Below are 16,791 nucleotides of genomic sequence, written 5' to 3'. Positions count from 1 at the left end.
GTTGCAACTTGGCCCATCNTAAAGCCGGTTTCATCAAAGTTGAAGACGTCTTCTTCAAGGATTCCGTACTCTGATATAGCCTCTTGAACGCGGTTGAACCAGGCCTGTATAACCCGTGGATTCTCGCACTTCGCCCGTTTGGCATCTAGCTGGCGGAAATAACGACCTTTCAAGGCTTCATGGCGTGCAACAAAGTTTGTAACCCATCTCTCTCCCACGGTTATCGGTCTCTTCTGATTTCCACGCTTTTGAAGCAACATATTGGCCATCTCACGAACTGCGGAGTTTCTTAGAGGTGCGCCGCGGGCGTCAAGCGAGAGAATCCACTTCTCAAGTATTTCTTCCTCTCTCGCAGTAAGTTTATGAGAATTGGGGCGAGTTTCTTGACGAAATGAACGGCCATTTGCACGGTGTTGAAGAGTTGAGCGAGGAACATCAAAAACGTCAGCAGCTTCACGAATTAAGGCAACTTGACCGGTCTTTATAGCTTCAAGGGCAAGGCAGATTCGGCCCTCTTGGTACAACAAGTCTTTTGATGATTTCGGCATTTTTGGTGGTGTAATTGACCGCTGAATTACTTCAGTTCTTGGAGGTGGGAGGATTCAGGGGGTGGTGGCTCGCTCGCTTGCGTGGCTCGCTCGGTTGACGATTACGTTAGATATCAGGCGTGGACTCTATCTCCATAATTCCCAGTTGCTGGCTTCAGAACTGTCTCGAGAGAGATTCGTCCACAGGATATAGAATTAAAAGAAAGCGGTCCATCATGAGGATTTCTCCACTCAAGATGCAAGCTGGATTCTTTCCTATTGACCTCTATTCCTTCTCAAAGTCAAGGTCTATAACATGAAGCTGCTCAAGATTTAAGCAAAACTTGAGACCATGTTCTGACTTTATCACTCAACATCTATTAGTTGCGATTCGAACTGAAATAGGATAGCCTAACCAGTACTTTGCCAGACTGGGGATGGGCGTCTTGTCGTATGGCGGCTTCTCACAACCTACGTAGTATTTTAGTCTCCCTGGTCACCTGTTCATATCTTTTGTCGCCCCCTCGAAGCATTGACTACAGATTCCTCAACACTACTTCCCAACATCTTAAGCCCAAATCAAAACTCATCATTTGAACTCTTCATGCCGTAAATATTATGCATCATTATAGTTCACAACCACTTCCAGATACCCCTCTTGCCCGTCTATCCTTAGCCAAGTTCTCCCATGTCACCACATCGTTGAGCCACAGAGGCCCATTGAACTGGGGCCATATCATAGGGAACAATGATCTTACAGCCACTTTCGAAAAGCCCCGGGTCACAAACACTTTGTCTGGGAGTAGTATTGTGCTAAGGATCTTTCGTTTCCACGATATCATGGTGAGACTCCGCCAGCGCTACCCTTTTACAAGCTTCATGCTAAGAAGTGATCTATGCCTAGGAAGAGCTCGATCTCTCCTTCTTTGCTATGGCTGCCACAAAGGCCCCATCTCAGCCTGCCCAGGGGCAAGCATCGAAGCCATCATTCGCCGTCGTCGTGAAGCTACCCTGTGTGGCAGTGAAATATCCTCGCGGAAACATGGTAGGATTAGATTCTCAGGCCCGCATATACAAACCACGAGACTAGGCCTGACCTGCGCATAGATCCGCCGCTTTCAGATCAAATTCTCAGCCGAAAAGGACTACTATGCAGCTCTAGCCATCCTCAGCGAGATGAATTGCCCATTTTCAGAAGCTAGTCCCGCCTCCATGCACAAACAGACCTCCTCGCAGTGGAACACAGGATCCTTCAGACCTGGCTCTATGTTAAGTGAGCTTACAGTACCGAATGCCATGATACCGTCCAACAATGGTATTGGTTTTCCTGTGTATGCACCAGGCACATGTGCCCGTCTACCGACGCCAAGCGTCACAGCAGGTATTGATCCCCACAGATCATGTCAGTCCGAACAGCATGTGGCTAACGAGAGGCTCAAGGCACATTGATAACGTCCGCATCTTCATCCACCCTAGGCACCAGCCATCCGTACCAAGCGACAAATACACCCAGCAGTCTCGCCAATTACGTGTATACAGACAGCAACCTTACGCAGTCCCTCAATGGCCAATGCCCACCCTCTGCCCTACAAATCCAAGGCACTTCGGAGGCTGACCCGTCCAGACCTTCCACTGCCACCCTTCCCCTGGAGACAGCGAACCTGGACCCGCCTCCCGCGAGGGTTCTTCCCTTTAATAGACCGCTCATGAAGAGGACTCACACAATAGCCACGACCGGCATCCCCGCTGGAAAAGTGGCAGCAATTGAAAGCACAGGTGGATATCTCCGACGCGCGCGGGGTAGAACTCAACTCCCATGAAAATCCTCTCTAACTTGGGTATACAGTGTCTAGACCATATCCAGAACTAGCCCCTGCAAACAAAACACAACCTGCCTCATCAACGGACCCCCCACCCCAGACTGAAACTCCCCGAATCACCGTCCTAAAGTACTCGAACCCAGCCGCACAAGTCCCAGCCCCAGCCGCTATCCCAGGCAGGTCCCAGCCAGTCCCTAGAGTCCCCATACCCCCTTTGCCCTCCTATCCAGGCCTCACCGCCACCGCAAGCAACGAGCAGCAGTCAGCTACCTCCTGTGACCAGCACCAGAAGCACTATCCTCTCGAACCAGCCATAAACAACACCCTCACCATCACAACAGCTGGAGCCCCACAGCAAGAGCCACCCCAGGGACAACAGCAGCAGACACAGCAGCAGACACAGCAGCAGCAGACCATACCACTCCCAACCCCGGAAGATCTCGCATCGTATGGTCCAGCATCCACGACGGAGCGCATGCAACTCGTTGAGTCCTGGATATGTCGCCACGTAGAAGACGATGGCTTTCTCATGCTTTGTGAGGATGTGGAGGGTATATGGCAGCGAATGAAGTTGGGGGTGGGCAAAGGAGGTACGTGATTTGGGCTGGTGAAATTTCTCCTTTGATACCTTGCTATTCTTGTTTCTTGTTCATCTCTCGCGCGATAGTTTCAAGGTCTCGTCAACTCTTTCGTCTTTCTCTCATTTCAGAGAGATGTTGTTGACGTGAAGCATGAAATGCCGCGATGTTGCTATATTCTTTTTGCGAGCCGTCGGGTTGTGGAGGGAATATCTTGTTTGATCTCACTATATTACCACCGACTAGGGCAAGAAGTAATAGAAAGAAGCGTGGGAATGCAGGCAAAGCATGATTTGTAATGAATAGAATTCACCTAAAAATACACGATCGCGGCAAGTAGCACCATGTGGATTGCCACGCGAAATTGCTAAATTAAAAGCCAATGGTTCGGAAATAAACAGCAATGCTTTCCGTTTTGAAAAAGTAAAAGTGGATGGGAGAAGAGAAAATGTTTCCAGCTCAAGATACAATGACACAAGTAGATAAAAGTTCCGAGATATAGCAATACCCGGTAAGTAACAGTTCTAGAAATTGAGGGTGCTTTACCGGGATCGATGATAGATCAAGCCAGCAAAGACGTTCAGGTAGCCTTCTCTCGTGAGGAGGGTGAAGTCCACAACCATACGACCCTGGGGTTGCGCGCCAGCAGCCAGATTGGGTGAGGTGGCGGTCAAGTGATTTTCAGCGGGGGGGATAACAGGGGGCGGGGAGGAAGCGTTCGCAGCCGCAGCCACTTGGCCCTCGGCGCCCACGGCAAGGTCAGCCAGGTGCTGGAGAGAACGCTGCTCATTCGGACCCAGGACTGGAGGAGCTGCAGAGCCGCTCTTGACGCCGCCGCCAATGGTTGAGTCTTGAAACTGGCTCTCCTGTGCTTTGGTGCGTCGCCATTCGATGAAGGTGCGGATTTTGGTGTCCCAGGCTGGGGTGTAAAAAATGTCGCCAAATTCGCCTGATTCCGCGGCCCGCTTAGCGCGGTGATCAATAATCTCCTCGACCTTCTTGATTGAGTCCCAGCACTCGTTGGCATATTCCGGGAGGACCGTGGCCTCGAGCAGGGTCATACTTGCCACAGCCAGACTGTGGATATCGAATGGAGACGTGAGACGGTATTGTGAGCTGGCTCTGTGCAATTCATTGACAACCTCTTCGGCGGCGTAGATGATCTCGTAGGGCGTGTAGATAAAGATATGGCGCTTGATCAACAATCGCAAGGTCCAGTACAGCTGATTCTGCAAGCTGTCGAGGAAGCTGGAGGGTGCTCCGTCCTCTACGTTCTCGGAAGGTCGCCGATAATCTCCAACCTCTGCGGCCTCCCCAAGTAGCTCTAGGCGCGCAGCCATGCTATTAGCAACTAACCGGCCAGGGCCAGTGTTCGACTGGCAAAGATTCTGCTCTTCTGTCACCAGGTTTGCCAATTCGACGAGGAAGGTAGAATACGCTAAGCAGGCTTGTGGTTAGTCCACGTTATCAGATGATGGAATGTTGCAGTGTGGTACATACAGCAAACTCTGGCAGTAACTGAGCCAAGAATTCGTTCGTCGCCACGGTTGCGAACGTCAAGCGTGTTCAAAACACTTGGGTCAGCCACACTAATAGCATACCACCGCGCCATTATCGCCAAGGACACCCAGCTGCGTCGGGCAAGAGATGCATCAGAGTCAACGTCAGGATCTGTAACCCGCTGAGACTTCCACAGATGAAGACCTTTAACCAAATCCGAACCGAGCTTGGTTGCTGACTGGATGAGAGTATGTTTGGGCACACCGTCTTTCATAACCATGTTGTCCGGTCCACGAGCATCGCAGTCGAGGATCATGAGTAGTATGCTCTGGAGCCAGATGAGGTTGACTGTGGTTGACCGCGTGATGGCTGGCTGGCGCGTGTAGTATAGAAGCAGATCCTGTGCGTTTTCGTAGGAGGTGACTCTCTCAAAAGAGCCGCTAAGGCGCTCCAAATTGGCGCGCGTCACAGTGTAAAGGCTGTACAGAAAGATTTCTTGCAGCTCACGGCCACAACGGTGAAGAATCTCAAGAAAGCGCTCTTTTGAGTTTGGCAGGATTGGGAATACGGGGTGTATCCTTTGATAATAGCTGCTGGAGTTTAGCACGTGGCCGTGTAGAGCGGGTGCATACAGCACTCTCGGAGAAGCTGTGGGCAAGGGCACTTACGCGTTCAGAGCACCTTCATCCACATCCACGGGAGTCATATCTTCGTCCAGTGCTTGCTTCGGGACATCCGGGATGTCGAGGCTGTGGGGTAAGTCATTTTCATTGCCAGTTGCCCAAAACAGATTCCCAGGTTTAGGTGCTGTGTTGTTAACCACGGAAGGATGGCATGGGTCGGTCGAACTTTCTCCTGCGTCTAGGTATAATTAGATATATGACATGATGATTATGATGAGGTAACCAACCAAAAGCTGTCTGAGGGCGTGTATTGAACGATGGTTGCGTGAACGAGGCACTCGGAAGCCCGTCAAACATGGAATACGTCCTTTTGCGACCGATGGGACCGTTGTCAATTGGAGGCGAAAAATCCTGGTATGCCCGAGGGGAGGAGACTTCGTTCATCGGCTGATACGGCATGTCGGGATGCACCATAGCAGGTTGCATTTGACTCTCCAATGTGTGTAAGCGCTCCGCCAATTCTTTGATGTAGCTATCACTCCGCATCAGCGAGACCCTTTTTGAAACCCGACACGCGCAACCATTCTTACCCTTTGCTTGGACCTCGTTTCATCGGGACTCGACTGAACTGACAGACAACTCCAAGGCGACGACAGTTGGAGCATGTTTCGACGCCAGACTCGGAGCTCGCATCGCAGCGGACCTAATTGAGAGGTACTGTCAGTTCGACCGCACCGCGTCGCGCGTGGCGAGCAAGGGAATTCGGGAATTCGCGTTACCTTCTTGCGCCGACATTCATCGCATGCGCGAGAGATTTTCGATCTCTTCCTCCTCGCGCTCTGGTCTCCGTAGCTTAGATCGTGGTTTGGATCGACACCGACTTGCTGGCTTGGCGTAAATTGGAGCATGTGCTGTTGTTGATGCTGATCTGGGGATGCAGGCCGACCCATGTCAGGACCACCGGGATTGGAGGAACCAAGGACCATTGATTGACCGTGGTGAACTCCATTATTTGAGCCGTCAGCAAGACCAGGGCCAGAGGTTTCGCGCGATAGCTCGGCGGACAAAAGTTCGTCGGCAGTCAACTGTCGGTTGGTGTAGTATTGCATGGCGCCCTGGCTCATCTGCGCCGCGTTGGGGGATGGATAGGAGTGGGCCGGAGGCATATCAGGATGCTCGCGGGAGTTCATCTTGGCTGTAAGGATGATAGCTATGGGAAAATGATATGGTGGATGGTGGAGCGATGCTCCGGTTCGATGGAGGAGAGAGTGTGTTGAAGGACGGAAGACGCGAGAACAGCAGGCAAGGTTTTACAGGCTAAACTTGCCTGGGCGGGGAGATTTTTGAAGGGGTTAGCGCCGAATGCCGTCGGCGACGAGCAGGACACGACGAACATTATTTCGCGACCAATTCACAAGATGGGTACATTATCATCGAGTCTGATGCAGACTCGGGGAGGTGGAATTTGAGGATATAGTTTCATACTGGGATGATCGCGCCGACGCGGAGGGCCGGCTTTTTGTTTCTGCGTCCGTCCAGCGAGCGAACGGATTAATACTATTTCCCACCGGCCCAGAACTCTTCGACCATCAGATATTCTTGCTTGGGAAGAATCCTTCAATTGGGTCTGAACGGGTCTGAATGGATGGCTTCAGGGCTTCTCGGATGTCGGTGGGCTAGTTCGATCTTTGCCTTGACTGTTGGCGATACGAAGTCACACAAAGCCATATGAAGCTTTTCTGCCTGAAGATCTGAACCTCGCCAATGTTCGAACTCGTGATTCAAAAGCCTTCATTTCTACCACTCCTTTACCCTTGAGGCTGGCTAAATGGATATTCTCTATGACATGCAAGCACTGGTTGATTGACTTAAACGTAGTTCAATGAGGACACTTCGTCTCGCCTTTGAGGACGAAAATGAGATATAGACTTTGTATGACTTCATCTCACGTGCACGTCTACGCTACAACAATGATAAACATCCCCCTTTACTCTGCGATTCTCTTCACAAAAGGCTCTAGTCAAGCTTAAAGATGTGCTTAAGTTAATAAGAATCGCCTCACTGATGATCGAATGGTCTGCATGTGTCATTTGTGGTCTGGAATCCCATTGACAATTTACTTGTTTTGTGTGAAGATGGACCTTCCACCACAAATAAGATATTTTCCGTTTATCTTGTAACGGAGTAGTTCATTGCCTGATGGCTGAGCTTCTGGATATTTAGACGTTATTCCAGGGTGATAGATATATCTGTGAGCAAGTGGAACAATCAATGGCTAGAAGTAAGAGCATTTTCGAACACAAGATCCAGAAATTGAGAAAAGCGGGACTAGTGCCTGAGGCTGTCTAGATGATGTCCTGATCCCGTATGTAAAAAGCGTTCTCGAAGAACACCGCCATTAGCCTTCAGCCATCATCAGCCATCTCTCACCCCGGCAGTCACCACGATTATCACCACCACCGCCAACAGAGTCAAGACTCGGGCCACAAAACACTGTCGCTTCAAATCTCCTTCTGGCCTCTATTCTTCCTCCACATCGCGGGCACGGTCCGTTGGCTGGGGCAGACCGGTGCACAATGGTAGGCTGTGAAACGGTCCACCCTGCGTACATGGGCACTGCGATTGGCGGATCACCAGCAGTCTCGTCTATCTAAACTCAAGCCAAGCATTTGATATCACTGGTTCTCATCGCCGACATGCGATCTCCCGACACACCACTTTTCGCTGGAATCTTTGGGATTAGCTGAGCTGGAGTCTTTTCAGATGAGTCTTTGTGGCGGACCGCATCGAGTCAAGACCTGAAAGTACTTCCATGCAAGAATTGAGAAAACAGAAGCCGATGGACGCACTCATGTAGGTACACGTTTTGAACAGCGTTAGCGATCCACTTTCGCGAAGCCACTCGGGTGAAGGGGAATGGAGAATACTGACCTAGTCGACAGGGTACCTAGGCAACCTAGACTAGATAGGCATCGTGCGGTAACTAGGTATGATAAACGGAATATTGGACCAGTTCAACAAGTGGAGTCACCGACTCAAAGCGTCCACGATTCTATACGACGAATTCTATTATACCAGAATGGCGAGCCAAGCCAATGCCATATGTCTCAACGGAGTTTGAGGCAAAAGATAGACAGGACTCGATGATTTGAAAGAATCAATTCCGCTGATTCTCCTACATGAGTGCCAACCATTGCTTTGCTAGTGACTTCTCGTGCTGATGATGGTGTTTCGGCTATTTTTATTGTTGGCTGGTAGGCGCCGTGTTGAAGATGAACCGGGGTCACTAGTACATACATAGTACTTGTAGAAGCCGATTCCCCCCCTCTAGCCCTGTCGCAGCGTCGGATTGTTTGTCAGGGCGGCCTGCACATATATGAAGCTATACATGCCTTCGAAGCATCTGCTGCCGTGAACCACGATCTTTGCCCATCTATTCTTCATCTGTCCAGCTGTCTGTTCTGCTGATACGAAGTAGCGCCTGAGGCCATACGAAGCAGTATTTAGCCACATTGCCAGGGCCCGCCTTCACAAGGGCCCCCGAAGGGGCCCGACTGATCCTTGAAATGGTCACTTTCATTGGTGGAGGGACAATCCACCAGCATCGTGTAGATCAGGCCCCGCCGCATGACCGACCGTCAAGAACAAAGCTGCAGTTGCCCCAAAGCAGAAACTGTGACGCCATCCCGCAGTCCCCAACAACTCGTGATGTTCAACGATGGGATCTCAAAGTCTCGACGACTTGTTAAACCGATCTGAAGACATAACAGACATCTGGCTGATCATGATGTAAGGCCATTATCGATTGAGTGATCTCAAGAAGAGCCTCTCCTCTAGATCTATGCCAGGCAAGCCTGAAGATAAAACATGTATCGAACCTGGATTGCGATGCGCGGTGCAATGGTGATCCTCAATACCAGGAACCTGGCCTGGGCTGGTCATTATTTCGCGGCCGGCGGTCCGCGTTGCCTACAGACGGTTCGCCCTGTTACAATACCAATACATCCATATCCTTTACGCCGACTTTACGCAGGGCCTGAGCCTACTTTACCTAACTGAATCTGACAACGATCACGGAGCCAGGAGGATTCTCGATCGAGACAACTTCAAGAACGTAGCACTGCAGGGGCCGGAACCACCGACAAGTCAACCTGGCTCCATTACTGAGCACCCGAGCCATTGAATAAGAGCGTCAGCCTCCAGACTGCACGTTAGCTAGTGCACGCACAAAGGTACGGCATACACTGTATTTGTGCCCTCCGTTGTCAGGGCTGATTGATGCATGCAAGACTCGACTTGAATTATCTACCGAGTATCTGTCTTGGTTCCATGCTATCGAAATCAACCGTGGGTAAAGTGGCAGTCAGCCAGTGTCTTATCCATCCGCACGTTCCTATTTTCCGCCAACAACTTTGTTGGATGGCTGGCCGGAACAAATTTTTCTTACCCCCTCAGACTGCATGGAAGGTTTTAATCCTCTTTTCTAGAACTTTTGACTGAAGTGAGCGTGGCAAATATTCTCTTTCACTGATCTGGCCGACTACCACTGGATGCTGTACTTTTTCTCTCTCCCAAGGCAACCGGAATCATTGGATCGGAATCTCGATTCAGGGATCCCACCAGTACATACATACAGTATTGACTTACACTGCAGTAGTCTGTCTGCTGGCGCCAGCCGATTTGGTTTACCCACTAAAACAACTGTCAGGGCCTCGTTCGTCGCAGCAACAGGCTCCTTGGTCAACCACCACTACTTATACAACACATATGACTTTATCTGTCTGCCTCTGACTCGCCGTATGTCTGTGACTTGATGGGTAAAAGGCCGGTCTGCCCGTCTGGGTAAAAGAATCCCACCCAACGGGCCACCGCCAGGTAAACCATTGTGGTTGTGGTCAACCGGGCCGGTTGCTTTGCTCTGCCCCAGGAATTTCGTAACGGGATCCATCGGTCACCCGACAGAGTTTGGTTCGCCCTCATGAACAAGCCTCCGTAAAACCAATTGAGGTCTCCATCTTTCTGGCTCCCAGTGCCCACCCCCCTCTCTTAACCCTCTTTAACCCGCATGTTCGAGCCCTAACCTAAGGCCCGAAGAGGGTATTCTCCGTGCCTTATCATTATCTCCTGCACGCAAGCTAACGATTTTCAGTGGGGCTAGCTTGAGGGTGGGCGTGAAGCGCGGGTTTAAACAACGGTCTAGTCATTGGAGTTGAGAATAGTTGCAATCGTGGAGAAGAGAGAGAGAGAGAGAGGAAAATCCGGATGAGAGAAAGGAAACAGGCAGCACGAAGGAAAACTTCCAATGCAACAACAGGATTCAAAGTATCGGGAGATCTCTCCTTGCATTGGGGTCTATGTACTGTGTGCATTGTTCGAGTTTGAGATTGCAATTGCAGCTGAAATGCTTAGGTTTTTATCATTTTCTCTTTTGTTGTGAAGACCGTAGCTGTAAGTCACAGCTCCGACACCTCTTACCCTTCTGGTGGTAGCTGCAGTGCACCAGGGCGAGAGCATTGGTAGGGTGTGAACTTGCATTGCATGCCTCGGAGAGACCTCTCTGTTCGAGACAGGCATGTCGGTTGCGGAGGGGGGGGGGGGGGGAAAGAAAAAAGGGCTAGCTAGGATGGGACGAGACCGCTTTGACGTACGACGCAAGTACCATTGCCATGTTGAATGTGTGTTCTGCCATCATTGCGAATGTTGATCGAGCTGATGATGATTCGAGATGACAAGGCAAGACAGGACAGGACAACCAAACAGAACATTTACCAGTTTCATACTGTCTGGTATGTCTCATTCAGCCACAAGGCTGACATCCAGGATCGCGTTCCTTGAGTTACTAACAGATTCGTTTCGTGTGTGACCTTGTGTGTACAGTGCCTACATTTCTTTCACACGAGGCTCGTCAAATGGTCAAACACAGAGAGAGAGAGAGAGAGACACACACACGCACGGAGTGAAACCCATGGAACTGGGGAACGGACGGTGGAGCGACAGAGAATCAAGATTTTTCATAGCTGGTGAGTTTGCCGAGGAGAAATACTAAGTGATTTAGTCGATGGTTTGGCGCAAGACAGATCTACAATATCATTATCAGTACTTCAGCAGCAAGATCATTATCGTCCCTGCCATCATCTGCACCATCAACATCATTTTCAGCTCGTCAGAATTGAGCAGAAATGATCTTGATTGGGGCAACATGTAGGAAAGTCAAAGTACTGTACAGGAAGTAGTAACTTAACTAACTTCAACTTCATACAACTCCGAACCGCGTAAGATTGTTACCAAAAATACATTCATTACTCTAGTTTCTTCTTCTTGAGGAGAGCAAAGAGACCAAAGATGCCACTCCCTTGCGGCCGCCGAATTGTTTCCACTTTCACACTCGCCGCTCTCTGGATTGAAGGCTCCCCCCCCAGAGGTCTGTCTGACTACTTCTTCCCGCTTTCCCCTCTCCCGTTTCCCCCCCTTCTCTTTCTCTTCTTCTTCCTCTTTCCACAGGGTTACGTTCGCAACTCTGCCTTCAGATCGATCGCTTTTTCCCTTTATCTTGGCCGCCACAGCCGGTATTTGGTGTCCTGTCTCACGGCCGGCGCCAAACGGTGCGTAGGCTTTGGCCCCCCTCTTCCCTCAATCCTCTTCTTTCTCCCTTATTGAGATTTTCCTGCTTCTTTTCTTTCCCACCCGTTGTGGTTATATGCTTGTGTCTCGTTCAAGACGATAACTGTTCTCGCTACGGAATCAACTCCCTTACTGCCTACTCTAGCACCTGAGTGTTGCGCTCTGCAGAAGAAAAGAAAGACGAAACTCACTACCGCTATCCCGTCGCACATTGCGCCCATTGGCAATTGAAAGCACCGGTAGTCTGTATCGACGTTGAAACCTCAGTTGCGATTCAACCCCTTTGACAGGTGAAAATCGGCGTTTCTGTGACTCGGTCTGGTACAATTTGGGATATTCCCCGGAGATACCCCTGCTTTGTTGGAGTTTTCCTTGGTTTCTGTTGGTCCGATCTTCACGACGGACCACATACCTATACCTCGAATTCTCGCCTTGACGGCCCTTTTCCTTCTCCCCCGACAGGTCTTCCTGTTCGGCTTATATCATATATCATAAACTCAAAAAAGGAAGAGAGGCGCGAGACTTCTCTTCCCCCGCTCTCAATTACACACCCGATTCTATACTACCTCTTGTCGCGAATCATCGCATGTTCCTCACCCAGTAACCGCGGCGATGCTTATCGATGGCGAGAAGTGGGCTTGTGAAGCTTGCGTCCGGGGTCACCGGGTCAGCAGCTGTCACCACAGTGGTAGGTGGTCCATGCGGGCGTCCTCCGCTTTGAGTTGTGCGATTGCGTTGTTCGCTAACCTGGCTGCTGCAGACCGCCCCTTGACCCACATCAACAAAAAAGGCCGCCCAGTCTCCCAATGCGCTCACTGTCGCGGCCTACGCAAGTCACGGACAACCCACACCAAGTGCGAGTGTGGTGATAAGAAAAAGCATAGCCACAAGAATGACACAGATCCCCATGCTGCTGATAAGCGGGATCTCAAGCGTGAGCATGATGGTGTTGGTAGATCGGTTCATTGTTTTCTGATATGGATTTTACAGAGGACTCCCGTCCGAGATGTGGCTGCACTCATGGACAGCGCTGTACTTGCGCGTTGAAAAAGGAACCCCACCTGGATACCGTCCCGGAAACCGGCCTTCCGCCGCCGCCAGCCACGGCTTTGTTGGATCAGCCCAAGAAGCCCCAGCTGACGTCGACCAAATCGGAGAGCACTCTCACCGTTTTCCGGGATGGTCACCACAAACCGGCTCACAAGCATAATGACATGGCTCACAAATGTGGTCTGCCCTACACGATACCTCGTTCTCACACCATTCATTCGACGACCGACGTGGCTCGCCGCTCGGTTGACCACCTTCCTCTGGCCCAGCAGACCTTGCTTAATGAATGTCTGGCGAACCAGCAGCCCCCTGAGCAGTTGACCAGCCACCGACTCCATCGCCGGGTCAAGTCCGAACATGGGTCTCCGGAGAGTGCCCCCGTCGTGCCGCCGAACGCTGTTCCGACGACTGTTCCCCCACTCGACCTCTCGTCGTTTTTCCCACCACCCCAGACTATGGAGAAGCCCAGCGACATTAGTGTCCCCGGACCTGTCTCCACCATACCCATGGCGAAGACTCCCCTGGACCAGCTGGTGACCAGCGGCTTGCCTGTCTCGTCGTATTCTACTTTCCCAACAACAGCCACGTCTCCTGTCAATTGCATGGCCTTCCAAGATCCTTATAAGGAGGCCTACTTTACCTCGCCGGACAGCGACATGCCCATTGGATTCAGCGCTCCCCCTGTGGACTGGTCGAGCTTTCCCCTGTATTCGGACGTCCCGGCTGCGGCCAGTACGCAAGCTCCCTCCTACGCAAGCTTCGACTATAATGCAATGGCCCCTGGCTTTCCGGCCCCTTCTTCATCTGGAGACATTTCTGAAGTGGACGATTTTGCCCCTCTCTCTGGTCTAGGCCGTACGGGCAGTGATCTCCACGACTTAACCAGTGTGAGCGAAGGCTCGGACATTGACCATTATCGGATTAGCTCGGCGTCGTCATTCATCGGTCTGCCCCAAGCTCAGCTTCTGTCATCCAACAATCTCGAGTCGATCGACATTGACGACTTCCTCAAGTCGGCCAACGAATCCACCGCCGCGCTTGAGCATCAGCTCCAGGCGAACATGGGGATGGAGTCCAAGCCTCTCCCCTCGCAAGATGCCTTTGTTGCCATGTCGACTCCTGAAGTGTACAAACCCATGACCACCCCGACGGCCAGCATGCCCATGACAACGTCTGCAGCGGATTCGATGTGGCCTGTGGGGCTGTACGATTCCAGCGCGACCTCTATGGACGAGAACAACACGGAGGCTAACTTCTTCGTGCAACCCTGGGTACAGTAGGGGTTCAATTACCGATAATCCTTGTGGTCTGCTAGCAGCACCTTACCACCACCTCCACACCGTCTGAGTGACGACCACCAACGTCTTCATGACCTTGATGAGAGATGATGATAAATGCCTGATTCTTATTGTTCGATTAGCCCGGTCCGCGAGTGACACTAAACTATAGCATCAATTGATCTAAAGATTTTTTTGGATTATGCGTCCGTTTGTTCTCTTGAGTTTATAGACTCTGTCAGCGGCGACAGTTTCACAGTCTGTCTGTGGCCATCCATTTACATCACATAACGTACATACTAGTCATATAGATATCATATCTGACCAATAGACCTGTTTACTGGCACTGGCCATCCATCAAAGAAACACGTTCCGGGTATGAGATCACACTGAGTAGTCACTGTACCTTTGCCCGATGCAAACCGTGTATAAGCTTGACTCCCCCGAGTTGGACTCAGCAGAACGCAGAACGTAGCGGTGAGCCTCACAGGTACCGCCCCGGGAGCTCAGAGCAGCGGTGTAATAGCAGGTAGATACGTATGCATTATGCAGCTTGCAATACAGGAGGTATGCGTATGCCATCCAACCGTACAGCTCCATCCTTCCAGTCAAAGATGACTGACCTATCCCAGAATCCAACCAATAACTGGCCTTGCCGAATAGCCGGCTGTCTTTCTCGAGACATTGCGTTTGTTTGTTTGCTCTTGTTACACCGTCGCGGTCGATTTGTGCAACGTCGCGCCGGTGGCCGCCCGGGATGTGTCATCGCTCGGCCGATACAAATATCATGATCGCGCGGGAGGAAGTAGCGGACAGGTTGCGGATGGTCGGTGTAATCCATGGACTGTGGACTGTGGACTGTGTGGCTGGACTGAGGGAGAAATCGTATACATATACTAGCCTGGAGGTATACACCTGTTGCCCTTTGGGGAGGGGAGGGGATATTGGGTGGATGCGGAGGGCCACTGTGTATTCCTTTTCTGGGCTTCAAATCACCGATTTAGATAGCCCATTCTGGTATCCCCTGTAGCTCGGGAGGGTCATACGGGTTGTAACTGTGCGGGTTCTTGATCGGGAATCGGTGCAGGGTTGGTTATGCACTTTACAGGAAGCACAGAGGAATGGTAAGTCAGCTTCTGCTTTTAACCCCATAGTTTCAGTATTATTCGGTGGAGATGGGTGACTTGGTGTGTGGAGCGGATGTACTGTATATTCGTGTGCACTATTTGTATACCGTACTGGTGAGATAGCCTCAACTTGTTAACAAGCGAAACCCACCCATTCCTCTACTCCGTACTGTCACCATACATGGCCTAAAAACCAGCACCTAGAATCACTGACTCAGACACACGCACAACCCCAGCGATGTTGCCAATCCAACCGCCGGTAGGATTCTCAAACTCGTCTGTTGATTTTGCTTCATCGTGGTCTACCAAACTTACTCCGCACCCCCAGAAAAGAACCAGAAAGCCAAGTCCCGACAAGCCTTACACCACGAAAGCTTGTTGGCGGTCCCTTGCATTTAGAGGGGAAGGAAGAGGAGGGGGGGAGGTTGGTTGGGGTTGGACTGTTGGAGCCTTTAGGAAACAACAGGGGGGCAGCAGCCGGGGGATAGGAGGTCGAGGAGGAGGAGGAGGAGGAGGGTTTATGCATGGATGTACTGTACTGTATGCAGGCCGGGTGGAGTCGATGATGAGATGGATGGGTGCGTCTGTGGACTGGATTGGAGGCGGTAAAAGCCTCACTATTTGGTTTGGTCCGGGAATCGACCTGTCTTTTGGAGGGAGGGGAGCGGTCTGTGCTGTGTGTGGTTTGTGTTTTACTGGTCTGAATACACCGATAGGCAACATTGGGATGGGGAGTAAGCATACGAGAGGGTGTAGTTGTGGATTGGTTCTTGGTGCATGCATGATACTCCGTACGGTGCTATATATTTTGGATAGGTGGTTTGGGGGTGACAATTACATGATAACTTATAACTTATGTATAAGTTGGGCGGTTGAGTGGCTATGCTAATGAGTCGTACAATTCGTGTTCTTTGTCTTGCGATCTATGTAATAACATCTATAGTAGTATATACTTTAAGGACATAGTACTGTGCATTGCTCTGGTTCTCTCCAAGCGGTGCAAATGTGACGCGATTGACAACTTCACAAACGACAGCTATAATACCATACATGCTAATCGGGGCAGGACTCGTACAATAAGATAGGTATTGTACTGTACTTGCCAATACAAAAAAGCATCCAGATGCGTACGCATGGTACGGATGGCAAGGCTGCTATGTCCGATCACTAACTGACAGAGAGGCTCACTAGCACTTCTCAAGATAATCTCTGTATCGGCTCCGATGACCCGTGTGGTCACCCCCGAAGGCGAGGCGAACAGGACATAAACTCTCCGGGAGCCTTGAGAGTCTGTGTGCTTGTTATCTCAAGCAAGCCCGCACGGTTGTTTCATCCCACTGCGCGCTGCCGAGGAAGGCAAGTCGTGCATACGTCGTTAGTGACTACACTATACGCCGGAGGAATCTGTCCCAGGGTCGTCTTTCCTACTCCCTTGCGTCGGAAGATTCCTGGTTGCTGAGCTTTGTGGACCTAAGTCTTGTTTGCATTGAGCGTTTACAAGAATCTGGCACTTTCGAGATAACAATGACAGTTCAATTCAACCAATTAGGGGCTTATTAATTCCATTACATATTATGATTTAATCAGACATAGAATATTGGTACAGCGTCGAAGCTGCGAAGAAAGTACAAGAGAGCTTACAAATATCAACTAGGATCCCCACATTCT

The 16,791-nt window shown here is 50.8% G+C and overlaps 3 protein-coding genes across 3 annotated transcripts; 2 read left to right on the top strand and 1 right to left on the bottom strand.

Annotated features, from left to right (window-relative positions):
• Window positions 1–1,207: 1,207 nt before the first annotated feature.
• ASPACDRAFT_76768 (uncharacterized protein) lies at window positions 1,208–2,458 on the top strand (the record flags this gene model as incomplete). The annotated part of the gene is made up of 4 exons (XM_020204784.1): window positions 1,208–1,572; window positions 1,635–1,908; window positions 1,968–2,303; window positions 2,374–2,458. Coding segments are annotated over exons 1-4 (803 nt in total), but the record flags the coding sequence as incomplete, so codon positions are not given.
• Window positions 2,459–3,313: 855 nt separating this feature from the next.
• On the bottom strand, window positions 3,314–6,170 carry ASPACDRAFT_76767 (putative C6 finger domain protein). The gene is made up of 6 exons (XM_020204783.1): window positions 5,828–6,170; window positions 5,639–5,751; window positions 5,336–5,580; window positions 5,094–5,286; window positions 4,426–5,015; window positions 3,314–4,363 (listed from the first exon to the last, which is right to left on the bottom strand). Exons 1-6 carry the CDS (start codon window positions 6,155–6,157, stop codon window positions 3,468–3,470), a joined length of 2,367 nt encoding a protein of 788 aa, XP_020058723.1. The 5' UTR covers window positions 6,158–6,170; the 3' UTR covers window positions 3,314–3,467.
• A 6,111-nt stretch (window positions 6,171–12,281) lies between these two features.
• On the top strand, window positions 12,282–13,999 carry ASPACDRAFT_41208 (uncharacterized protein; the record flags this gene model as incomplete). The annotated part of the gene is made up of 3 exons (XM_020200911.1): window positions 12,282–12,357; window positions 12,430–12,603; window positions 12,660–13,999. The coding sequence occupies 3 exons, from the start codon at window positions 12,282–12,284 to the stop codon at window positions 13,997–13,999; spliced, it is 1,590 nt and encodes a 529-aa protein (XP_020058722.1).
• Between the last annotated feature and the right edge of the window lie 2,792 nt (window positions 14,000–16,791).

The sequence above is a fragment of the Aspergillus aculeatus genome, assembly GCF_001890905.1.
Source record: "Aspergillus aculeatus ATCC 16872 unplaced genomic scaffold ASPACscaffold_4, whole genome shotgun sequence".
Classification (NCBI taxonomy): domain Eukaryota; kingdom Fungi; phylum Ascomycota; class Eurotiomycetes; order Eurotiales; family Aspergillaceae; genus Aspergillus; species Aspergillus aculeatus.
This window is presented reverse-complemented; position numbering and strand designations above follow the sequence as displayed.

Bases quoted from the DNA above. Each gene is read 5' to 3' on its own strand.
- ASPACDRAFT_76767 (XM_020204783.1), bottom strand. From the start codon at position 6,157: ATGCAATACTACACCAACCGACAGTTGACTGCCGACGAACTTTTGTCC. The intron at 5,287-5,335 runs GTTGGTTACCTC...AATTATACCTAG, and splicing joins ACGCCCTCAGACAGCTTTTG to ACGCAGGAGAAAGTTCGACC. The intron at 4,364-4,425 runs GTATGTACCACA...AAGCCTGCTTAG, and splicing joins AGTTACTGCCAGAGTTTGCT to CGTATTCTACCTTCCTCGTC.